The 21595-nt window shown below is 44.3% G+C and overlaps 1 protein-coding gene across 3 annotated transcripts in view; it reads left to right on the plus strand.

Moving 5' to 3' along the window:
* Positions 1 to 21595, plus strand: part of CCDC134 (coiled-coil domain containing 134) — a 1075626-nt gene that overhangs the window by 630973 nt on the left and 423058 nt on the right. For all 3 annotated transcript variants that reach the window (XM_044068206.1, XM_044068214.1, XM_044068222.1), the window contains one exon: positions 14380 to 14464. In XM_044068206.1, the coding sequence (XP_043924141.1) occupies positions 14380 to 14464 (85 nt within the window). The remainder of the gene's footprint in view (positions 1 to 14379; positions 14465 to 21595) is intronic.

Genomic DNA, 21595 nt, shown 5'->3' on the forward strand with positions numbered 1-21595 from the left:
GATGTTAACCTAACGTAGCAGTAAGCATTACTGTACTGTGTTAAGGTCATTCACCCCTTATGTATTATTTTGTGATCTGCATTGTGTATTGTGAGACCATAGCCACTGACAGTCACATGTTGAATTGGTGCCAGCAGTTCATATGTAAAGTATGTACTGTGACATATTAATTGGTGGCAGTGGGTGAGATTATATTCCTTTTGTTAGTCACATGTCATCCCCACATATCTTGACTTGGTTTAAGCAGTGGCAGATGCACTGTAGTGTTATATTTGAATGTTGTCTGAGATGTCTTGATATTCATTTGCACTATTAAACAGAGGTGCAAATCTAAAGCTTCATCTTGTCATGCTTTTTTTTTACACTGAAAATCTTTTTGTTTGCATTTCTATATTGTTTAAATGCAAATGTCTGTGTTACTAATTTAAGTTTAAACTTGAAATACATGTTCCTATTTTCATTTCTTAGATTTCCTTTTTCTCCTTGCAGTAGATTTGCCATTCCTTCAACCCAAGACAAGGTGCAAGATTGCAATACTTGGTTTGATCTTTGATCACCAAAATGCATACAGACCATGTGCAAGACCAACTAATACTCCTTACTTGTTAGAGAATATCTTCTCTGCTGTATTCTGCTAATGTATTCTATCTTCCTCCACTTTCTTCTGTTATACTGCTGCAGTAGATTACCATTGCAAATCAGAGTTTCACATTGATAGATTGTTCCTTCTATTTTTGATTAATAGGGTACATCAAATAGTGTGGTTATTTTTTACATCTTTTTGTCAGTACAGTAAATGCTGCAAGTATGCCCAAATTACATAGTGTTTTTATTAATAATTTTATTTTTGCTCCTCCTGTCAGCCAGCTGCCATTAGCCTTTTCTTGGATCCCTTCCTTAGTATTCTGCTTTGACATCCCTGGCTTATGAATTTCCTGCAAGTGGAAAAATCATTGAATAAGTATCCAGGAATCATGCAGAAGGGAGATTGGAACAGTCTGGTATGGAACTACCCTGTTGATTGTGAAAGGCTTTTTGCTATGGTCTACCCACTCTCCTACTCAATATTCAATATGCGAGCATCATGAACTTGCCATTGATCTGGAGTTTGTGGTCTCGTCTGGGGACCTGCCATCCTAAATGATAAACTGCATCAGTAGCCCTTGATAAGCAAATTAGCAAAAATAAATCTCAGTCCTTATCCTACTGACCAAATTATTAGGGTATGGGTCCACTCATCAAACCTGGGTCACAGTTAGGGTTCCTTACCTCTGCGTGACAGATCCGACTTATCTGTTTGTTTGTTTTTTTATTATTCTGTTCTAAGACTGTGCCACAAGACAAGCTTGTCATGGTTATATGGAAACCTCAGATCTGATGTTGTCAATCTTCACGTAATCCTTGACTGTGGGCTTGGTTGCGAGCCTCGAAACCAACTTGGCCGTTTATTTCAGGTTGTGCCTTCCAAACTCTCAAGCTAGGCTTTTACCCATAATGCTCCTCTCAAATTACCTCAGATCTCATTTGCTGCTTCGTGTGTCGGACATGTTCAACCACTCTCAAGCCTTGGTTTAAGATTTAAGTAAGTTTTTCCTTAATTTTTCTTTTGATGAGGTCTTTTTTCTCTTCTAGTAAATCTCTTCTTTACCCACTCCTCTCATTAGTTGATTTCCGCATGCGTGAGTGCCTCTCTTTTTCACTTTCCTCTTTACCGTTGGTGGTCTTTTCATAGTACCGTTGTTGGCTACTCCCCTTTTACCTTTTTTAAGGTATGTAGTCCTTCATAGTACCATTGTTGGTACTCCCCTTTTACCTTTTTTAAGGTACTCCTCTTTACCATAGTTGCTATTGTCTCTATTTTTCTCTCTAGATATCTGTAAGTTAAAAAATAAATAAGCCTCATTTCTTGACGTATGTGTGTGAATTTTTTTTTTTAAACTTCTGCTCATTATGGAGAAAAAGGCTGAGTCTCCAGCAAAATCTTCTAAAGCCACCTCAGGTTTTAAGAGGTGTCTTAAATGTCAGGGCAAAATCCCCAATTTGGACAGATATACATTGTGCTTATACTGTCTAGGCAAAGTTCATTTGCAAGAGAATTGCTCTGCCTGTCATGGCTTCTCTACCAGGACTCTTACAGAACGTAAGAACAAGCTCATTCTGAAAGGCCTTTTGAAGAGTGACTTTGAAGAGGCCATTTCTGTGTCAAAAACAGAAGTCATTTCATTTTCATCATCTTCTCCTTCTCCTTCTTCTAGGAAATGTCCTTCTTTGGCTCCAAGTGCTTCGGAACCTTCTAAGAAGTCTTCAAAGCACTCTTCAATGCTGATGAGTTCAACGGCACTGAAAGTAGGACATGACTGGACACCAACAAAAACTTCAGAGCTGACATTGGTTTCCTCAGCACCAACAGACAAACCTGTATCAGAACAGCCACAATTAATCTTGGTAGCAAGATCTAGGTACTCTCCTTCAACTGATCCATTTAAGGATAGACCTCCCAGCCCCCTCATTGATGTCAGACTCCCTAGGTCTGTATTGACTGCATTGGTTTGGTCCACTAAGAGTCTCTCAGAGGCAGACATCATGAGACTGGTGGATCAGCTCCTCACTGTAAGGGGGTTCTCTTTGGTTCCTAGCCAAGCTGTCGTCAGAGCCAGTTCTACTATGACACCACCTGTTCCTCCTCCAACTCCTATTGAGACATGGGAGCCCGTGGTTCTGACATTCCCAGCGTCAACTGTCTTGGTTCTGGTGGCAACTTCATCTCAACTGTCAAGAGGCTGTCTTGAGTTCCTCCAGCCTTTCGTCACCGGAGGCCTCCCAGGGTCGAGTTTTCTTGGTTGGGTCCGAGGTGCAGGAGTCAACTTCTTTAACTTTGGAGCCGTCCATGACCCTTGGCGCTTCTGCCTTTGTAGGATCGACCCAGACTTTGGTTTCGGGGGTCTACTCCTCTGTGCAGGGTGGAACCTCTGTTCCAAAGGAGTTTATTTCAGTTCTGGGCTCCCATCCCTTTACTGGGGGGGGGGGGGTTTGGCCTTCCGAGTCATGGAGAAGGTCTTGTCCATTGGAGACTTACAGTCTCTGCCATCCCTGTCGGGACACATGTCAACATCCCCTCATCCAGAGCTCCATCGTTCTCATTCCCTGGATAGAGGGCAGAAAAGCACCAGGAAAGACTCATCTTGGTGGTTTCCTGTTTGGATACTTCCCTGGAACATCGCCCCAAAGAAGTACCTGCGAAGAGAAAGTGCAAGCGGAAGCACTTAGAGTCCCCAGAGAGTCTTTCACCAAAAATACCAACTTTGATGAAGGGGAAGGTTCCCCCAGGTCAACCCCTGTTTCCTTTGGGGACATTCTGAAAATCCTAAAACAGAGGACTGGCTGGTCTTCCCTCTAGCCTTCTTCCGAGGAGTCTGTATACCTGGAGGCTTTTCGTGCCCAACCCTCTACTTCTTGGATCTCTCCACCCGCTGATGATCTCATCAAACTAATCGCACAGCGGGTGTGGAAGATGCCCGACTCCATTGAACCAATTCCCAAGAGACCTGACCGGATCCTTTCAGCCCCTAAAGACGAACAACACTGGTCAAAAAGCATACCCGTTGATGCCATGGTGATAGCGGCAGCTACAAAGAAGGAACTTGCTGAGGAAAGTCTGACTATCCACCCTCCCAACAAGGAGTCTGGGACTATGGATAGATTTGAGAAGCTCGTTTACACTTCAATGACCTTTGCTCTCAGGTCCCTTAATTACATGGCGCATTTCACAAGGTTGCAGAGGGATCTGATCCCCTCTCAGGAGCAGTAGCTAAAGAGGTATGGGACAAAGTTGCCTCACAGCTCACAACCCTTGATGCGATCTCTAACTCGTCGGCTGATTGCCCAAGCAGCTGAAAGGGCGACAAGAGTGGCGGGTTCTGGCATAGCCATTAGAATGCATTCCTGGATGCGCTTGTGTGATTTTGCGGAGCCATTTAAAGCATCATTCACCAACACTCTGTTTGATGGATCACCCCTTTTTGACCCCAGAGTTAAAGACACTCTCTCCAGATGTGAAAAAATGGGAAGATCCTTTCTGCTATAGGCATACATTTCTTCACTCCTCTAGGAATCAGAGAAATGGGAGACTATGGTTTAAAAAACCCCAAAGGCCTTCCATGATTCATGTGGCAAATACTTTCCTTGGGGAAGAGGGGGAAGTAATGAAAGATACCACCCCAGAGGTAGAAGTGGCACGCAGAACCAGGGGTCTAGACATTTTCTCTGATATTTCCTCCCAGCACCCCTGAAGGGAGGCCCAATTGCTGTCCTCTGGAGGCAGTCTGGGGATGACTATCCCTGCACTAGCCTGCCCGGCAACTAATAACTTTGGACAAATAGGTGCAGGGAATAATGTCCAGAGGTTACAAAATCCCACTATCCATACATCTAAAAACTTAAAAAAGACTCCTTGATGTTCCACCCAATCACAGGGGAGCAGCAGTTGTAGAAATTCAAAAACTGCTCGACAAAAGAGTCATCCAGAAAGTCCCACCAGACCAAATAGGATCTGGCTTTTACTCAAGATTCTTTTTAGTGCCCAAATAAAACAAGGGACTGGAGACTCATCTTGGATCTCAACCAGTTCAACAAGGCAGTTCAGCAAACCAAGTTCCGGACTGTCTTTGTACAGTCTATACTTCCATTCTTGGAAAAAGACAATTGGATGTGCTCTATAGACCTCCAGGACGCATATTAATGCACCAAAATGGACAATTGCTCCAGGAGTTTCCTGCACTTCTGGCTGGGATCCAGTCATTTCCAGTTCAGAGCACTGCCCTTTGGACTCACTTCAGCCCCCAGGGTGTTCACCAAATGCATGGCAGTGGTTGCAGCTGATCTCAGACTGAAAGGGCTTTGAGTTTTTACACACCTCGATGACTGGCTCCTCACTGCTACTACCAGGCGTCAGAGCAGGCAAGAGATTACACTCTGCATCTCTGTACATTTCTAGGCATTACAATAATTACAAATTGTCAAATTTACAGCCTTCTCAACAATTAGAATTCATTGGGGCCCAGTTGGACACTGTTACAGGAATTGCTTCACTTCCACTAGAAAGACTACAAAGGATCAGACCTCAGGTTGGACAAATTATCCAAAGTAAAAGGGTTCCAGACAGATTAGTACTAAAAGTACTGGGCTCGATGGCAGCCTCAGTCACTCTTGTTCCCTTAGCAAGCTATCACATGAGAATCTTACAGTGGTTACTTGCCTCCCAGTGATCTCTTATACATCAACTAATTCTTACCTAATTGTGATTACCAATCGCTGCAAACAAGATCTTTCATGGTGGCTCCATTTCATCGAGATTCTCTTGGGTCAATCATTCATTCATTCTTCCACAATCCCAAGCCATAGTGATCACAAATGCTTCCCAGATAGGGTGGCGGAGGCATTATCTGGGAAGGACAGTCCAAGGCACATCATCCCAACTGGAGGCCAACTTGCACATCAATGTTCTGGAGATGAGGGCAGTGCTATTAGCATTGCAAGCATTCCACAATGCCCTTCCTCTGGGACTGGTAGCAATTCAAATGGACAACATGTCGTTAGTTTGATATGTCATCAAGCAAGGGAGAACGAAATCTTACCCATTGTATCAAGAAGCCCTCAGAATTTGGCAATGGGGGATTTCTTCCTACCTCTTTCTCACAGCAATGCGCATTACCCGGGGAGCTCCAACTTGATAGTGGGCAAGCTGAGCAGAACTATTCTCATTCCTCACGAGTGGTCCCTCAATCCTGTGGTGGCAAAAGAGATTTTTCATCACTGCGGCTAACCTTGCTGCGATCTTTTTGTATTCCCTTTGAACAACAAATGCAGCAGTTACTTTGTCCTAATCCTCCCTCTGGGGGAGTCACCAGAGACTGTCTTCTCCACGATTGCCCCCAGGTCTTCTCTATGCCTTTCCCCTGACTCCTTTGATTTCCCAGTTTCTAAAAAAATCCAAGAGGTCGGAGAACTCAATAATCTTCATTGTCCCCTTTTGGCCTCGACAAGTTTGGTTTCCCTTCCTTTGGCTTCATCTTCTTCAGAAACCATAGATACTGGACCCAGCTCCAGACCTGCTATCCCATTCGGAGGGCATGCTTCATCTGAACTTCCAGCATCTCAAACTCACAGCATGGCTTCTCTAATTCCCATGATGGACAGGAGAAAAAAGGGAAGCATGCCTGGCAATCAAATCATTGTGGCCTATCACAAGCCTTTAGCTAGGAAACTGTATCAAAGTAAATGGGAAAAGTTTGCAAGTTGGGCCCTTATGAACAAACTTGACCCTTATACAACCCAGATTCATAATGTGTTGGATTTTTTAGCTAACTTCTATCAATCTGGTTCCTTTTCCTCAACAATTAAAGTCCATCTTGCGGCAGTCTCTAACTTCCATATGGGTTTTAATGGGTCATCCCTTATGTCACGCAAACCTTGTAAAGCCTTCTTAAAGGGAGCCCTAATGTTAAGATCTCCTTTTACAGAACCCATTCCTCCGTGGGATCTAACACTAGTTCTTCAGTCCCTTACTTTGGCTCCCTTTGAACCTTTAATTCCTTGGGACTTAAAGTTTCTGACTTAGAAAACTTTATTTTTAGTAGCTATCACATCTGCCAGAAGAGTATCTAAACTCCAGGCTTTGTTCTGCAAACCACCCTACATAATATTTCACAAAGACAGGGTCTCCCTTAGGACTAATCATCCTTTTTACCGAAAGTAGTTTCAGAATCTAATATCAATCAGACACTTCAGCTACTGGTCTTTTTCCAACAAAGGGGAGTACTCCCTTCACTTATTAGACGTCCACAGATAGTTACGTTTTTATCTTCAAATAACAAAAGACTTCAGAAAATCCAATAAATTGTTTTTTTTCCTTTTCTTCTCTTTCTTTAGGTAATCCAGTTTCAAAGGTTACCTTGGCGAAATGACTTAGAGACTGTATTACATTTGTTTGTCAGTCAAAAGGGCTCCATCCTTCACACCCAGTTAAGGCCCATTCAACTAGAGCTGCAGCAAGTTTAGCAGTTTTTCATGTCAGAGCCTCTTTAGAGAACATTTGAGCAGCAGCCACTTGGGCGTCTTCTCATACCTTTATCACTCATTACAAGCTGGATCAAGTCTCTAGGGGACGGGCATCATTCGGTTCGATGGTGCTCAGGAGTATTCTTCTGTGAGACCTCCCAAGATTTAGGTAGCTGGGACTCTGTCCCACAGTCAAGGATTACATGAAGATTGACATCAGAGTTATGTCTTACCATAACATTCCATCTGTGTTGTTGATCTTCCACTAATCCTTGACATCCCCTCCCGCCATCTCCCAGCCTGAGACTCTTAGTGGATCGAACTCTCCCAGGACTGGCTTCATATTATGGACACATATCTGGCCTCTTCTTCCTATTTACTATTTGCCTGCCACTGTTTTAGGCAAACTCAGTGTGAGGTCATTTGAGAGGAGCATTATGGGTAAAAGCCTAGCTCAAAAGTTTAGAAGGCGCGAGCTGAAATAAACGGCTGAGTCGGTTCCAAGGCTTGGAACTGAGCCCACAGTCAAGGATTAGTGAAGCTTGACAACACAGATGGAACGTTATGGTAAGACATAACTTCTTTTTTATGTACTTGCTGCAGTTTATCTCCGTGTGGTATCAGATGATCAGTATATAAGAAGGTATTTAATGTTCATTGCTATCTAATGATACTTTAATGTTGTGTTAACATAAGTTATGCTACTTTCACCAGTGTTAGATATATGTATCGAATAATACATTTAATGGAGTTTAGGCACAAAAAACAGCAATGTTGAATAAAGTCTGTTATGCATTTCCAAAGAGTTCTCTTTAACTACAGACCTGTTGCTCCACCCTTTGACATATTGGTGATACTTTTCTGTAGTCCATCAACAGCTTTATGTTCCCTGACTTATAGGTTTCCTTTTCCGTAATTCTTACCAGCAAATGCAGAATTATAGTTCTAAATCATCTTCTGCTGTTTTTCCCTAGTTCCAAGTAGCGGTTGCAAACATGCTTTTCTGGATGTTCTTCGTCTTCCCTTGCTGCAGTCCTAACTATCGGGTATAGTCCGCGTCCCAGTCGGCCCGAATACCAGAGTATAAGGATGACGTCGGTCATGGCGCCTTAGACTGACGTCAGTACGTCAGGGTACTAATGCGCATGACCGACGTCATTTCCTCAGTCTTTTTTGCCGCATGGTCCGATGCAGAAGCAATTTTGCGAGTGCAGGTTGGCGTTCTGAGATTTTCCGAAACCGGAGTTTCAGACCGAAACAGAGTTGGCTAAGTACCCCGTTGGGGAACATTTTGGTTTTTTCTTGCCTCAGTATTTAACCGGATGTCAGAAAAAGTGAATAACTGTATTTCTTGTGGGAAGCAGATACCGCATAGGGATTATCATACATTGTGTATACCTTGTTTAGGGCCTGAGCACGACGTTGTTGGTTGCCGCTCTTGTGCTAGATTTAACAAGCGCACTATTAAGAGGAGGCTTGATTGTGCTAGGTTAGTGTTTGGGAAGCGTTGCAATTATAATATGGCGGGGGATGCTCCCAGGGCCGCTTCATCCAAGAAGCGCAAGGACAAAACAGTGAAGCCTAGGGGTGAGGAACCGGCAGTCCCGGACGCCGGTTCTTTAGAAGGCTCAGGGGAGCCAGAGGTTTTGCCAGGAGTCTCTATGGAGTCTCAGGCAGATACTTTACTGTTACAGGATGTGCCCTCTCAGGAGGTAGGCCAGGCTGAGGGGCTTCTCAGGTAACTGTTCTTCCCTCTCTTCCCAAGGTAGTTAGGGCCTCTCCTTCTGTTGCCAAAGCTTCTTTTAGAGGTAGGCCAAGTTCAGCTTCTGTGGGGGCTTCTCCTAGCATTTCGGGCTCTGTGCCTAAGAAACATATGCTTAAAATGGCAGAAGATTTGATTACTCTGATTAGAGGTTCTATGCCCCGCCTGATAAGAGGCCTAGGGTGGAACAGGAGTTTGATAGTTTTGAACAGTGTTCACAGGCTTCAGAGTCTTCTGTGGAAGACTTGCAAGACTTTCCTACTTATTCTGATTCTGATGTGGATGATTCCACTCCTACGGCTTCTCCTCCTGAGGATTTTTCATTTTCAGAGACTCTTCACTCCATGAGGGAGCACTTTAAATGGGAAGGCCAGGATTACTCTGATTCCAGGAAAAGGCTTAGGGAATTCTTGTTTTACCCCAGCATAGGCCCTTAGCTATTCCTCCTGTGTTGAATGTGGTGGAGGATGTTTTTGCAGAGGCTTCCCTGAACCCTGATTCCTTGCCTCCTGCTCCTGTTAAGCCTGATAGGTATTATAGGGTGCCCGAAGCTCATAAGTATTTGTTTAAGAGTCCTAGGGCGGACCCAGAAACTGTTTCTCAGGGGCCTAAAGGTGTTAAAGCTTCTGTGGTTAAAAATCCTGTACCCTCTGATAAAGAGGCAAGGGCTTTGGATAGGTGGGGTAAGAAAGTATATACTTCTTCCACTCTAGCCATGAGGGCGTTGAATTGTCAGTTTCATATGCTGAAATATCAGAATTATCTCCTTTCACAATTGAAATCTAAGGTGGATGCTTTGGCGGAAGGTATTGAGTGTAAAGAATTGCTGGATTTGGTTCATGTGTCTGAACAAGTGGGTAAGCATTCTTTGCAGTGTGGTTTTGATGCTGTTCAGGCCTCCTCGAGGGTGGCTGCTACTAGTTCTGTTCTTCGCAGACATGCCTGGTTGAAGGATCAGAATTTAGCTGAGCATGTTAAGACCAGGATTTTGGATGCTCCTTTACAGTCTGATGTGTTGTTTGGACCGCCTGTGGAAGCAGTTTTAAAGAAAATGGAGGACAAAGCTAAGTCTATGCAGACTGTTAAAGATTTTTGCAGGTGCAGCCTCCAAGTTTAGTAGAAATTGGCCTGCTAAGGGGTGGACATATCCTGCTTATGGTTCCCAGTCTAGGGGTAGGTCTAGACGTGGTAGGGGCAGGGCTCAAGGTTCCTTAGGCCTAGATCAGACAGTTCACCTGCTCAGACTTCTGGTGAGGGCAGGGGTCAGTCCTTTCGTAAGCAGAACCAATGACCTGCCTTTTCAGCTGCCAGTGGATTCTCATCTGGCAGCTCCTTTGGGAGGAAGATTGTCTCTTTTCAAAGAAAATTGGGATTTAATCACTCAAGACAGATGGGTGCTGGATATCATTCATCACGGTTACAGATTTTATTTCCACACAATGCCCCCTTTCAAAGGCATGCCAGATGTTCCTCCTCCACAAAGAAAAGAGGCTCACAGGCAAGTTTCTCAGTTACTCCAGATAGGGGCCATTCAGCCAGTCCCTGTATCAGAAAGGGGCTTCGGATTTTATTCTCGCCTGTTCCTAGTACCAAAGAAGGGGAACACGTGGAGACCAATTTTGGATTTATCTATCCTCAACACTTATCTGGACATTCCCAAGTTCAAGATGTTGACGTTACAGCAACTGTTACCTCTGCTGGGCAAGGATCACTGGATGGTAACTTTGGATCTCAAGGAAGCTTACCTTCATGTGCCTATAAGGCTAAGTTGCAGAAAGTATCTGCGGTTTCGAACTGGAGATTTTCATTATCAGTTCTCTGCATTGCCCTTTGGCTTATCTACTGTGCCCAGAGTATTCACAAAGGTTCTGGCTCCAGTGATAGCTTACTTCAGGCTTCAAGGCATTCACATCTATCCTTACTTGGACGACTGCCTGATTCTGGCTCAAGAAAAGGAAGACCTTCTACAGCATCTGGAATATGTCATAGCAGTGCTAAGATGCCTAGGGTATTCTGTGAACGAAATAAAGTCCAGTCTAGTACCCTCTCAAGACATGTGCTTTCTGGGTGTGAGACTGAATACAGCAGCCCAGATGGCCTTTTTAACCCCGGACAAACAAAAGAGTCTGTCACTTTACTTCCATCAACTATCTCATCAGTCCGTGCTGACTGCAAGGACAGTCCTTCAAGCATTAGGGTTCATGGCATCTTGTATTCTGGTGCTTCCCAATGCCAAACTGCATATGAGGAAGCTGCAATGGTATCTCAAAAATGTATGGACACAGCACTGCCAAGATTTCGACACTGTCATTCACATAATACCTTGCCTTCAAAAGGAATTCTTGTGGTGGGCTCAGGAATGTCACCTAAACAAGGGACTCTCTGTGACCCGGCCAGAGGCGAGTCAGATTTTAACGACAGATGCCTCGGACACTGCTTGGGGAGCTCATCTAAATGGAAAGTGGATACAAGACAAGTGGCCTGCCAGACTACAGCATCTACATATCAACATGAAGGAGATGTTAGCAGTCCAGTTTGCATTGATGGCTTTCAAGGAGTTACTTCTTCCAGGGCAGGTGTTGATTCTAACAGACAACACAACTGTCATGTGGTACATCAACAAGCAAGGGGAACACATTCTTATCCTCTATGCAGGCAAGCAATGATTTTATGGGAGACTGCGTTGAGCCTGCAACTAACTCTTCAGGCAAGGTTTCTGCCAGGAGCACAGAACTCCCTAGCAGATGTATTAAGCAGACAAATCATGGATCCCCACGAGTGGAAACTGGATCTTCATGTGTTTCAGAAATTGACAGTGTCATGGGGAACTCCAGACATAGATCTGTTCGCTTCTCCTCTAAACCACCAGCTGCCAAAGTATTGCACAAAGGGGTTTCATCACACAGCTTGGAAAGTGGATGCTCTGTCTTTCAGTTGGAAAAACCTTCATGTCTATGCCTTTCCACCTCTGCCTCTTCTTCCAAAGGTATTATTAAAGGTCAGACAAGACAGGCCAAGGATGATTTTGATAGCTCCAGATTGGCCTCGGCAACACTGGTACCCACTTCTACGGAGTCTTGTAGAGAAGCCTCCATGGCCTTTACCTCTGATTCCTCATCTGTTATCTCAGAAGGACGGTCATCTGCTCAATGTCAAGCTTCAATCTCTTCATCTCACCGCTTGGCATATTCTGTGTTGAAGCACAGCAGGTCTCAGCTTCCTCAACAAGTTTTAAATGTGATTATGGAAGCTAGAAGGCCTAGTACTAGGAGAGTGTACGCAGAAAAATGGAAGAGATTTTTATTTTGGAGTACAGCAAAGAATTTGGAGATTTCAGAGCCTAATTTGAGTGTGGCTCTTCAATATCTTACTGAATTATTGGACAAAGGTTTGTCCTTCTCTTCCATAAAGATTCATGCTGCAGCAATTTCAGCTCACTATGATTGTGACCCACCTTTGTTTTCGCATCCTTTGTTCAAGCAGTTTCTTAGAGGGGCAAAGAATATAAGACCCCACGTAGAGCTCCTACTCCTGCTTGGGATCTCAATTTTGTGTTGGAAAAACTTACTCTACAACCTTTTGAGCCTGCAGCTACTGCTGAATTGAAATATTTGTCATGGAAGACTGCTTTTCTGTTGGCTATTACTTCTGCAAGAAGGGTGTCTGAGTTGCAGGCCCTTATGGCAGTAGAGCCCTTTTGATTTTCCATAAGGACAGGGTATCATTACGTACTAATCCTTCCTTTATGCCTAAGGTGGTTTCTAGTGTGGCTTTAAACCAAACTATTCATTTGCCTACGTTTTTGCAGATCCTCAAAATAAAGGGGAAAAGATTTTGCACACTTTAGATGTACACAGGCAATTGCGTTATTATTTGAGCAGGACTAAGAATTTTAGGCAGTCTCAGCAGTTACTTGTTTCTTTTGCTTTGAGTTCACAGGGCAAGCCTGTGTCAAAACAAACTATTTCTCGGTGGATTGGCTTTTGCATTGCATTTTGTTATTCCCATCATGGCAAAGAGGTTCCAGCTGGGATTAGGCCTCATTCCACTAGGGCTACTGCCACTTCAACAGCATTTCTAAGGGGGGTGGCAACTAAGGATATTCTGGAAGCAGCTACTTGGAGTTCAGTACATACTTTCTCTAGGCATTATCACCTGCCTATATACTCTAAGACTAGGGCTGGTTTTGCCACAGCTGTTTTACAGGGCATGTTGTCAGCTCCTGCTACTTTATAATTTGCCAGCCTCCCTTACCTCTGCTTTGGGATTCTACCCAATAGTTAGGACTGCAGCAAGGGAAGACGAAGAACATAGTACAGTTTTGTACCTACCATAAATGTAGATGTTCGAGGATTCCCTTGCTGCAGTCCAATTTACCCTCCCTCCTTCCCCTCTGTGTTTCGGGGTGGTTGTGTAGGTGAGTTTACATGCTTATATTTTTTGTATATATTGTTGTATATATTGTACATGTTTTTTGGTGCAGGTTGTTTTTGGGACTTGTCTTTTTGGGTCTTCTGACATCTGGGGCAAGAAAAGACTGAGGAAATGACGCCGGTCATGCGCATTAGTACCCTGACGTACTGACGTCAGTCTAAGGCGCCATGACCGACGTCAGCCTTATACTCTGGTATTCGGGCCGACTGGGACGCGGACTATACCCGATAGTTAGGACTGCAGCAAGGGAATCCTCGAACATCTACATTTATGGTAGGTACAAAACTGTACTTTTCTAACATAGAGGTCATGATTTTTTAGTTTCATGTAAAAGCTGCAGACATAAGGCTCTAATAATACTTTACTCTGCAGCTGCATTTTCTGAAGTTTAGCTTAAACGTATGACTAATGAAGTGGGTTTGTAAAATGCATTTTTATTTTAAACTTTTTTTTGCTTAGAACTGCATATTTTGTGTTCTTAATGGAAGTATCATTTGTACCAGCAGCATTCACAAACCTTCTCTGTTTACAGCCCCTTGCCAGTTTATCCCCAAGCCCAGTGTAACAGATAGTGGCTATCCTGGATAAATGCCTCAGCTATGCAGAGAGAGGCTATGTGTATTAGAAGTTGTTTTAGGCTTTAGTGTAACTATTGTGACAGAGGAATATCCCTGCATTGGTGTGATGGTAAGGATTTCAAGGATGAGTTGACATCAGCTCTTAGGACTTTATGTTCCTAGGGTGTTGACATTTTCAAAGATGCAGGAGGCATATCCATAAATAAGTGCCACCCTTATGGGCCTAACCCTAGCATTTTAGAATCCATCTTTGTTCCCATAGTCCCTCCACCTTCCCTAGGAAACAAGAGCTACCTTTTAGCTGCTTACTACCCCCGTCGCCTTATGTTCTGCACATTGCTGAACCCTGGTTACTGGTATCCCAGCTAGACAACAGGTTTCTCTGTCAACAGACTGAATGTGTTTTACCATCTAAGCAGAAGCAATACAATCTTTAGAAAAATGTCAGCACTGGGAGTCTTGCACTGTAATGCAGTTTAATAATGACCAGTAACTATACTCTGTAAACCAAAAGTAATGCAGCTGTATGATCATCTGCTATATTCTTAGGTTTTAGAAGACTCCAGAGCAGTTTTGATTGCAGCCGATGTGCAGCCAGATGGAGGCTTCCCACAAGATGAAAAAATTAAAGACGGTATGTATTTTTGTTTTTAAGAAAATATTTTCATTAAACGCACAGTGACCAATTTTTGAAGAGTGTCTTACATATACTATGACACTACTGATGGCAGTTTTCATGTCTTTTTGGTCCACTTTCCATTCTTCCCTCATACTCTGCTCTTTAAGTTATTTAGATGTGAAGTAAGTCAGTAATGAATCTATATTTAATAGTAATCCCCAGAGAAGATTAAGCCAAGAAGCACTTCCTCTTTTTCCTTTATTTTGATGTCTGCCACTCTTGCTTTTCTCAAAAACATGAGAACCAGATTACAGCACAACTTTATCCATGACCGTTCCCCTAGCCCTTCTACTTTCTTCTGGGTACTAACTGCTAGCTCGTGTCAAGTGGCAGGTGAAACAGTTACATTATTAGCTTGATGACTGGGCAGTACTTTCTTAAATGCATTGAGCAACATTTGTGGAATCATTTTCTAAACTTGTTACTCTTAGTCCGTATTTTAATAGGCAGAAATTATTGATTGCCATAACTTTATGTATCTTAAATTCTTTACAAAAGCTTTTTATTCAAAATTTCCTGCTGTTAGGATATGTGGTTAATATAGATGTCACATGATCTGCACAAACTTTCACAATATTAACTTCAATAAGATGAAGTGTTTAAATTTTATGAAACTTAAACAAGCATTATTATCTGCTAAGCTAAGTAAACATGTCATAAAAACTCTTATTGAATCTAGTTTATAAAGGCACCCCTTTATACGCTTCCTTGGAAAAATCATGATCTTCTTCTAATGCCACAGTTTATGGATCCACCATTGGAACAGTGCTTTTCAGGGTATTCCTTACAAGTTGCTGTTTATTCAGTTCATGATATTTTATAATACATATTTAATGCCTGCAGAGAAAGATGCTTATTTTCCAGGCTATCTTCCAAGATGCTTAACTTGTATGAATATAAACACTGACATGTTCAAATCTTTGGTGCTGTTCATTTATTTATAATTTATGGTTTCAAATCAGTACTAGAGCTATAAAAGTTTCATATCATAATGCTAAATTGACTCAGCAACAAGCTACATCCATTTGTTTCTAGATGCTCTTTCCTACTATGCCTGCCAGCCGCTGAGCACCCCCCCCCGTGAGCCTGACCTGTTTGTTCCCCTGTCCCTGGGTACCCCAGTGAAGGAGAGCATGATAGGGGAGACTGTCGTACAAGCATTATTGGTAGTCTCTACTGTTACTGTTATCTGAACAATGAGGTTATGCGTGTATGACCCTAACCCAAATCCTGGAGGTTAATGTGTGCCCCTGTGCCACCTCAGAGGTGTCCTGTGCCCTGCCTAATGTGTGCATGCTCATGCACCCATGATGGCTACCATCATCAGCTTGGGATCATGTAGCCTACACCCCCCAAGCTTGCATCCATCAGTAATATGTATTTCTCCAGTGGCATGGGAACAGATTGGCCTGACGAGGACCACTATCTCCCTCCCACTGGGATGAGTGAGCTAGAGTAAACTGCTCGCTCCTATCCTCTCCAGCTCTTCCAGTACCTGTGCCACTATTCATATTCAAATTGACTGACTCATAGTCAGGGCCTCATTCCTGTATGTAAATGTATAAATAAAGGATAAATAAAAAAATAAAATGTCACAGAGCCACCTAGCTATAATAGATATTTAAGCTGAATCAGTTTAAGTATTATTTCTTTGGTGAATTTCTTTTAGTACACAGTAGACCTCCCTTCAAGAAATACCTTTTAAAAATGTTTCTGTTCTACACAACAATACTTTGATGTATAGAAAGTTTCTAATAAATTTAAAAATAAGCTTGAGTAGGTCCAATGACACAGAGGCAGTGCATCCATTTGTTTGTGATATGAATTTTGGAATGAACTATGAACACAAGTGAGGTCAGCCAAAAAAAATAGGATGAAATGGCAGCCAAAAAAATAGGATGAAACGGTTGATGGTTAACTCTTTTATGGAAGCCCTATGCCTTTGAGAACTCTGGTGTAGACTAGGAGCCGTAAAGGTTGTTTACTCAGACTTTTTGGGGGTTGGGGGTTTTCATCTGTGATATTTCTGACATCATTGCACTAGCCACTCCCCTAGTTAGGTACTTTGATTGACTTTTATGAAGTGCATCTCCCCATCAGATCATCTGCCTCGTGGGACTACAAGTGAGTTACGTGAAGGTTGACAGCCTGGGGAGTGGAATCCAACATGTGCAAAGATTATGTCATGGGCAACTGGATGTAACAATTGAGGCATCTGGGTTTAGATGAGTGTATAAGGCAGAAGAAGAGCCAGAGGCTTAATGCAGCCAGATGAGCAGATAAAAATTAAGAATTTTGGTGAGTGTAAAATCTTCTGTAAGATCATCTGAACTCCCATTTCAGTACCATCTTTAGATGTTTTTTTTAATCTGTTGAATTTACATAGAAAACTTTATTTGCTGTCAGACAAGATAATTTCTGTATTCTATGTCTTTCTTTCTAACTATATTTAAAAAAAATACATGGAATTATCAATACTGCTTAGATGCTCATTATGCTTCACTGTTGCAAAAATAACCTTTGGGATTTCCTGCCCTTTGCCACTCCAAATACCAGAGACTTGATCCTTACTCCCATGGGCTATCAGAAACTCTCCCATCTGATGTCAGGGAGTCCTAGGTTAAAGGGCTATTGGTCAGTGCTGTTACTTCAGTTCTTTCTTGCCAGCAGACCCCAACCCATGCCCCCCCATTTCGCTGACATGGCTAGGATTAGACTCTTCTTCTTTCTAAACAGTTTGCTAGATACTATCCAAGACAGGTGGATTCTCAACATTATAAGATCAGGATATAAGATGCAGATCGGATGTTGTCCAATTCATTCCATTAACTTGAGAGACTCAGTTTCGAGGCTTGGCGACCAGCTGCCTTCTCACAGTTTGCAGTTCCAAACTTGAGCTCCTCCTACCTACCCATAATGCCCCACTCCCTCATGTTACATCCAGATCTCGTCTGCCACACTTAGTGTTAGTGAGTTCTGCTTGATTTTCTCCATGTTGAGTTTTTTGGGTGAGGTTTCTAATTTTTTGTGATTTTTCCTACCCTTTCTGTCTTCTTCTTTGCCTTTCTTTTCTATCTGTCGGGTTCAGTCTGTTAGGCTTTAAAACAAAAAAAACTTTCTTCCTCTTCTTTTTTATGCCCTTTCTTCTTTCTCCTTATGGCTGATCAGAAGCCTTTGGGTTTCAAAAAGTGCACTTCCTGTGGGCAGGAGATTCCTTTATCTGACACCCACGGTGAGTCCATCTACTGTTTGGAGCTTCTCCATTTGGAAGCCCCTTGTGACATATGCAGGTCTTTTCACACCCAGGCTCTAGCTTATAGGAGAAGCAAACTCATTTTAAAGGGCTTGCTTCCTTATTCCGCCACCTCGGGGGCTCCTTCCACATCAGGGGTGCAACCTCCTGGCTAAGAAGCCAAAAGATTCCCAGGAGTTTGTCTCCTGCATGGTCCTCCTCAGAAACTCCACAGAAAAACCAAAAGTTTTTGGAACTGACACATTCGGCTCCGAGCTGCCTTACCTCCACCTCCCCTCTGCCCCATTCCTCTTCCATGGCTATGGGGCCGAGTGGTGTCCCCTCAGTATCAGCTTTGGCTGCGTCAGTGCCAGGATCTTCTCTGCCAGTGCCTTCTGGAAGGTCTTCGACTCATTCCTCACGGAGATTTCCTCAGCCTCCAGCTTCAGCTTCATCTAGGTCTTCCCTAAGCCTTTCCTCCAGGGATGTGGGTAAGTTCATGAGGTAGTTCCTGAAGATCCAGATCCAGATGGGGCTTGTGTCTGCCCCATCCACATCCGGATTCATGAGGCTGTTCCTGTTCTAGCCTGTAGCTCCTTCTCAGATTCATCCACCAGTTTTGGAGTTATCGGTTCCACTGGGTCCCAGTGCCAGGGTTCAGACCTGATAGAGATTTCTTCTTCACCTCCATCATTCTCCCCAACTTGCTCGGCTCTGGCTGCTTTGGTTCAGAGCGTGTCTCGGAGCCGTAGCTTTGAGGTTGGTTCCGAGGGGGGGGGTTGACTTTGACTCTGAAGGTCTTGGAGCCATCTCTTCCCCTTGGGGCCTTAGTCTTTGACAGCTCAGCTCCAACTTCCCCCTCGGAGCAGGAGGCCCATTCCCCTCCAGGAGGTGTCTGCCTTGGTGGCTTCGGCTGTGGTGAGACAGCTCCAAGTAGTTCGGAGTCCTTGCACATTCGAGGTTGTGAAGATGGTCCTCTCTGTTCCTCTGAGATCCTTGGCACTTACTGCAATGGAACCTCCCCCGTCCCACTCTGGAGATGTGCCCGAGACCTTTGAGTTACCACATAGACAGACGGTTCTGGAAAGACTCTACACTGTTCCATCAGTGGATTCCCAAGCTTCTTAAGATACCTCCCCAGAGCGTCCTCCCAAGGAGGACCCTCGGAAGAGACCATGTTAAAGGAGGCATGTGGATTCCCCCATGGAATCCCTTACCACAGACACCGATTTTGTGGAAGGTGAAGGGTCTCTGAAATCTCTACCCGACGAAGTCTCCTTTGGAGCATCCTTGAAGTCCTTCACTAGAAGGGAGGATGGTTCTCCCAAACCCTTTCCCCTGGAGGAGTCAGTTTTATGGGAGGATTTCAGGGCCAGCCTGTCTACCACTTGGTGTCGTCACCCCCCCCCCCGGATGACCAGCTGATCCAGCTAGTGTCTTCGAGGGCTTGGAAAGAACTGGATACAGTAGAGCCCATCCATAAGTGTGTTGATAAAATTTTAAGTGCCCTAGCTGGCAAATAGTTTTGGACCAAAGGAATCCCAGTAGATGCCTCGATTGTGGCAGCGGCCACCAAGAAGGGGCTCTGTCAGGAAAGCTCCTCTGGACCCACCGAATAGAGAATCCCCAGCCTCTGAATAGATTTGATAAGAGGGTCTAAGCATCATCTACCTTTGCTCTTCAGGTGTTGAAGCACCTCTCTCACTTTACCCAGCTACAAAGGGACTTAGTTAAGGAACTTTCTAGCTCGGTCCCGGAGTCCATACCTTACAGGGAGCGGAGGTTTCCTGTAGGTTGGCCACCCTACATTCCCTGGCTAATATGTCCATGGGGCTTATCTCTCACACTGTGGAGGATACCTCAAGGCTGGCTGGTTCGGGTGTTAACATTAGGCATCATGGCTGCATGAGGCTGTGCGATTTTGTGGAGCCTTTCAAGCAATCCTTCATTAATGCCCCCTTTGATGGCTCCACCTTGTTTGGACCCATGGTACGTGACACCTTGACCCAGAGTGATAGAGATGGTAAGACCCTGTCTGCCGTCGGGATCCATTTTTCTACTCCATAATGGACCTTCTCTAGGAGCCAACATAGCAGTAAGAAAACATGCTTTCAGAAGTCACAGGGCCCTTTCCAGGATACTCAGGGAGACTTTTTCCCTGAGGCAGAGGTGGATGTAGTCAGAACGGTAGATATCACCCACACGACCAAGGGGGTCCACAAAAATCAAGGGTCACGGGAACTTGCCCTGGACAAGCCTTTCCAGTGGTGCTTCTCCTCTGGAAGCAGTCGGAGAATAATATTCCTTTCACCCAGAAGCCTGCGAGGCCATTACACATGACAAATGGGTGCTAAGGATCATATCCAGAGGATACTCCATTCCCTTGTCCGACATCCTCAAACAAAAATTTCACCTCCCTGATGTTCCACCCAGTCAGAGGGAGGACGCTGCCCAGGAAATAAGAAAGTTACTACAAAAAAGGGTCATGCAAGAGATCCCCTCGAGCAGGCTGGATCCGGCATTTTCTCCGAGTTCTTTTTAGTACTCAGAAAGACAGGGGACCTGCGGCCAATGTTGGATCCCACATACCTGTACAAGTCAGTGAAATAGAAATACACTAAGTTCAGGGTGGTCACGATTCAATCCATCTTGCCTCTCCTGAAGATGGGGGATTGGATGTGCTCTATAGACCTCAAGGATGCGTACTACCATATCAAGATGGACAGACGCTCTAGGTCTTTCCTACGATTTAGGCTGGGAATCAGTCACTACCAGTTTCCAGTGCTTCCGTTTGGACTCACCACAGCCCCCCATAGTGTTCACCGAATGTCTAGCAGTAGTTGCAGCTCATCTCCAACTGCAAGGGTATCAGATATTTTCATATCTGGATGACTGGCTCCTGACCGCCCCAACCAGGCATTCTCTCCTTCAGGCCGAGGATTACTTCCTCAACCTAGTTTCCACTCTGGGCATAACTGTAAACTGTCAAAAGTCACACGTGGATCCAGTTCAAACCATAGACTTTATAGGGGCATGTCTGAACACAACGGACTCAAGTTTATTTTACACCGGAGAGGGTACTACAGCTGAGATCCCATGTCAACCAGATCTCGACTGTTCCGAAACCCCCGCCTGTCTGATTCTTTGGGCTTTGGGCAACCATAACCCTTCTTCCAATGGCATGTTTTCATATGAGTATTCTGCAGTGGACCCTAGCAGTACAGTGGCCTCATCCCAGAAATCCCTTGAATCTTCCCATCAAACTGTTTTGTGTATGCAGGGATTCTCTCCTTTGGTGGATCCAGTATCCGGAGGTGACCCAAGGACGACCATTTGTTCTCACCTCCCCAACTGCCACGTTGACCGCGGATGCCTCCCAGTTTGGGTGGGGGAGTATTGTCTGCGCTGGACAGTCCAAGGGCTGTGGACGCCCCAAGAGACCAAATTGCATATCAATGTTCTCGAGATGAGAGCAGTTTTTCTTACTTTGCAAGAACTAGACAGCTTTGTTCCTCAGGGGAATATTGCTATCCAGACAGACAACGTCAGTGGTTTGGTACCTCAGCAAACAGGGAGTGACCAAGTCTTACCCCCTTTGTCAAGAAGTGATGAGGTTTGGCAGTTGGCAATTTGTTCCAACCTCTTTCTAGTGACAATGCATATTCCAGGGGAATCCAGCATCTTAGTTGACAGACTCAGCAGAGTGCTGCTGATGCCTCACGAGTTGTCCCTAAACCCATCCCTGCCAGAGGCAATCTTCCAGAAATGGGGTTATCCTTGCTGCGACCTATTTGCGTCCCCCCCTCAACAACAAATGTACCAAGAATTTTGCCTTAATCCCTCCTCAGGGACAG

This window comes from Protopterus annectens, chromosome 1.part0, assembly GCF_019279795.1.
Source record: "Protopterus annectens isolate FY-2018-M chromosome 1.part0, PAN1.0, whole genome shotgun sequence".
In the NCBI taxonomy this organism is placed as follows: Eukaryota; Metazoa; Chordata; order Ceratodontiformes; family Protopteridae; genus Protopterus; species Protopterus annectens.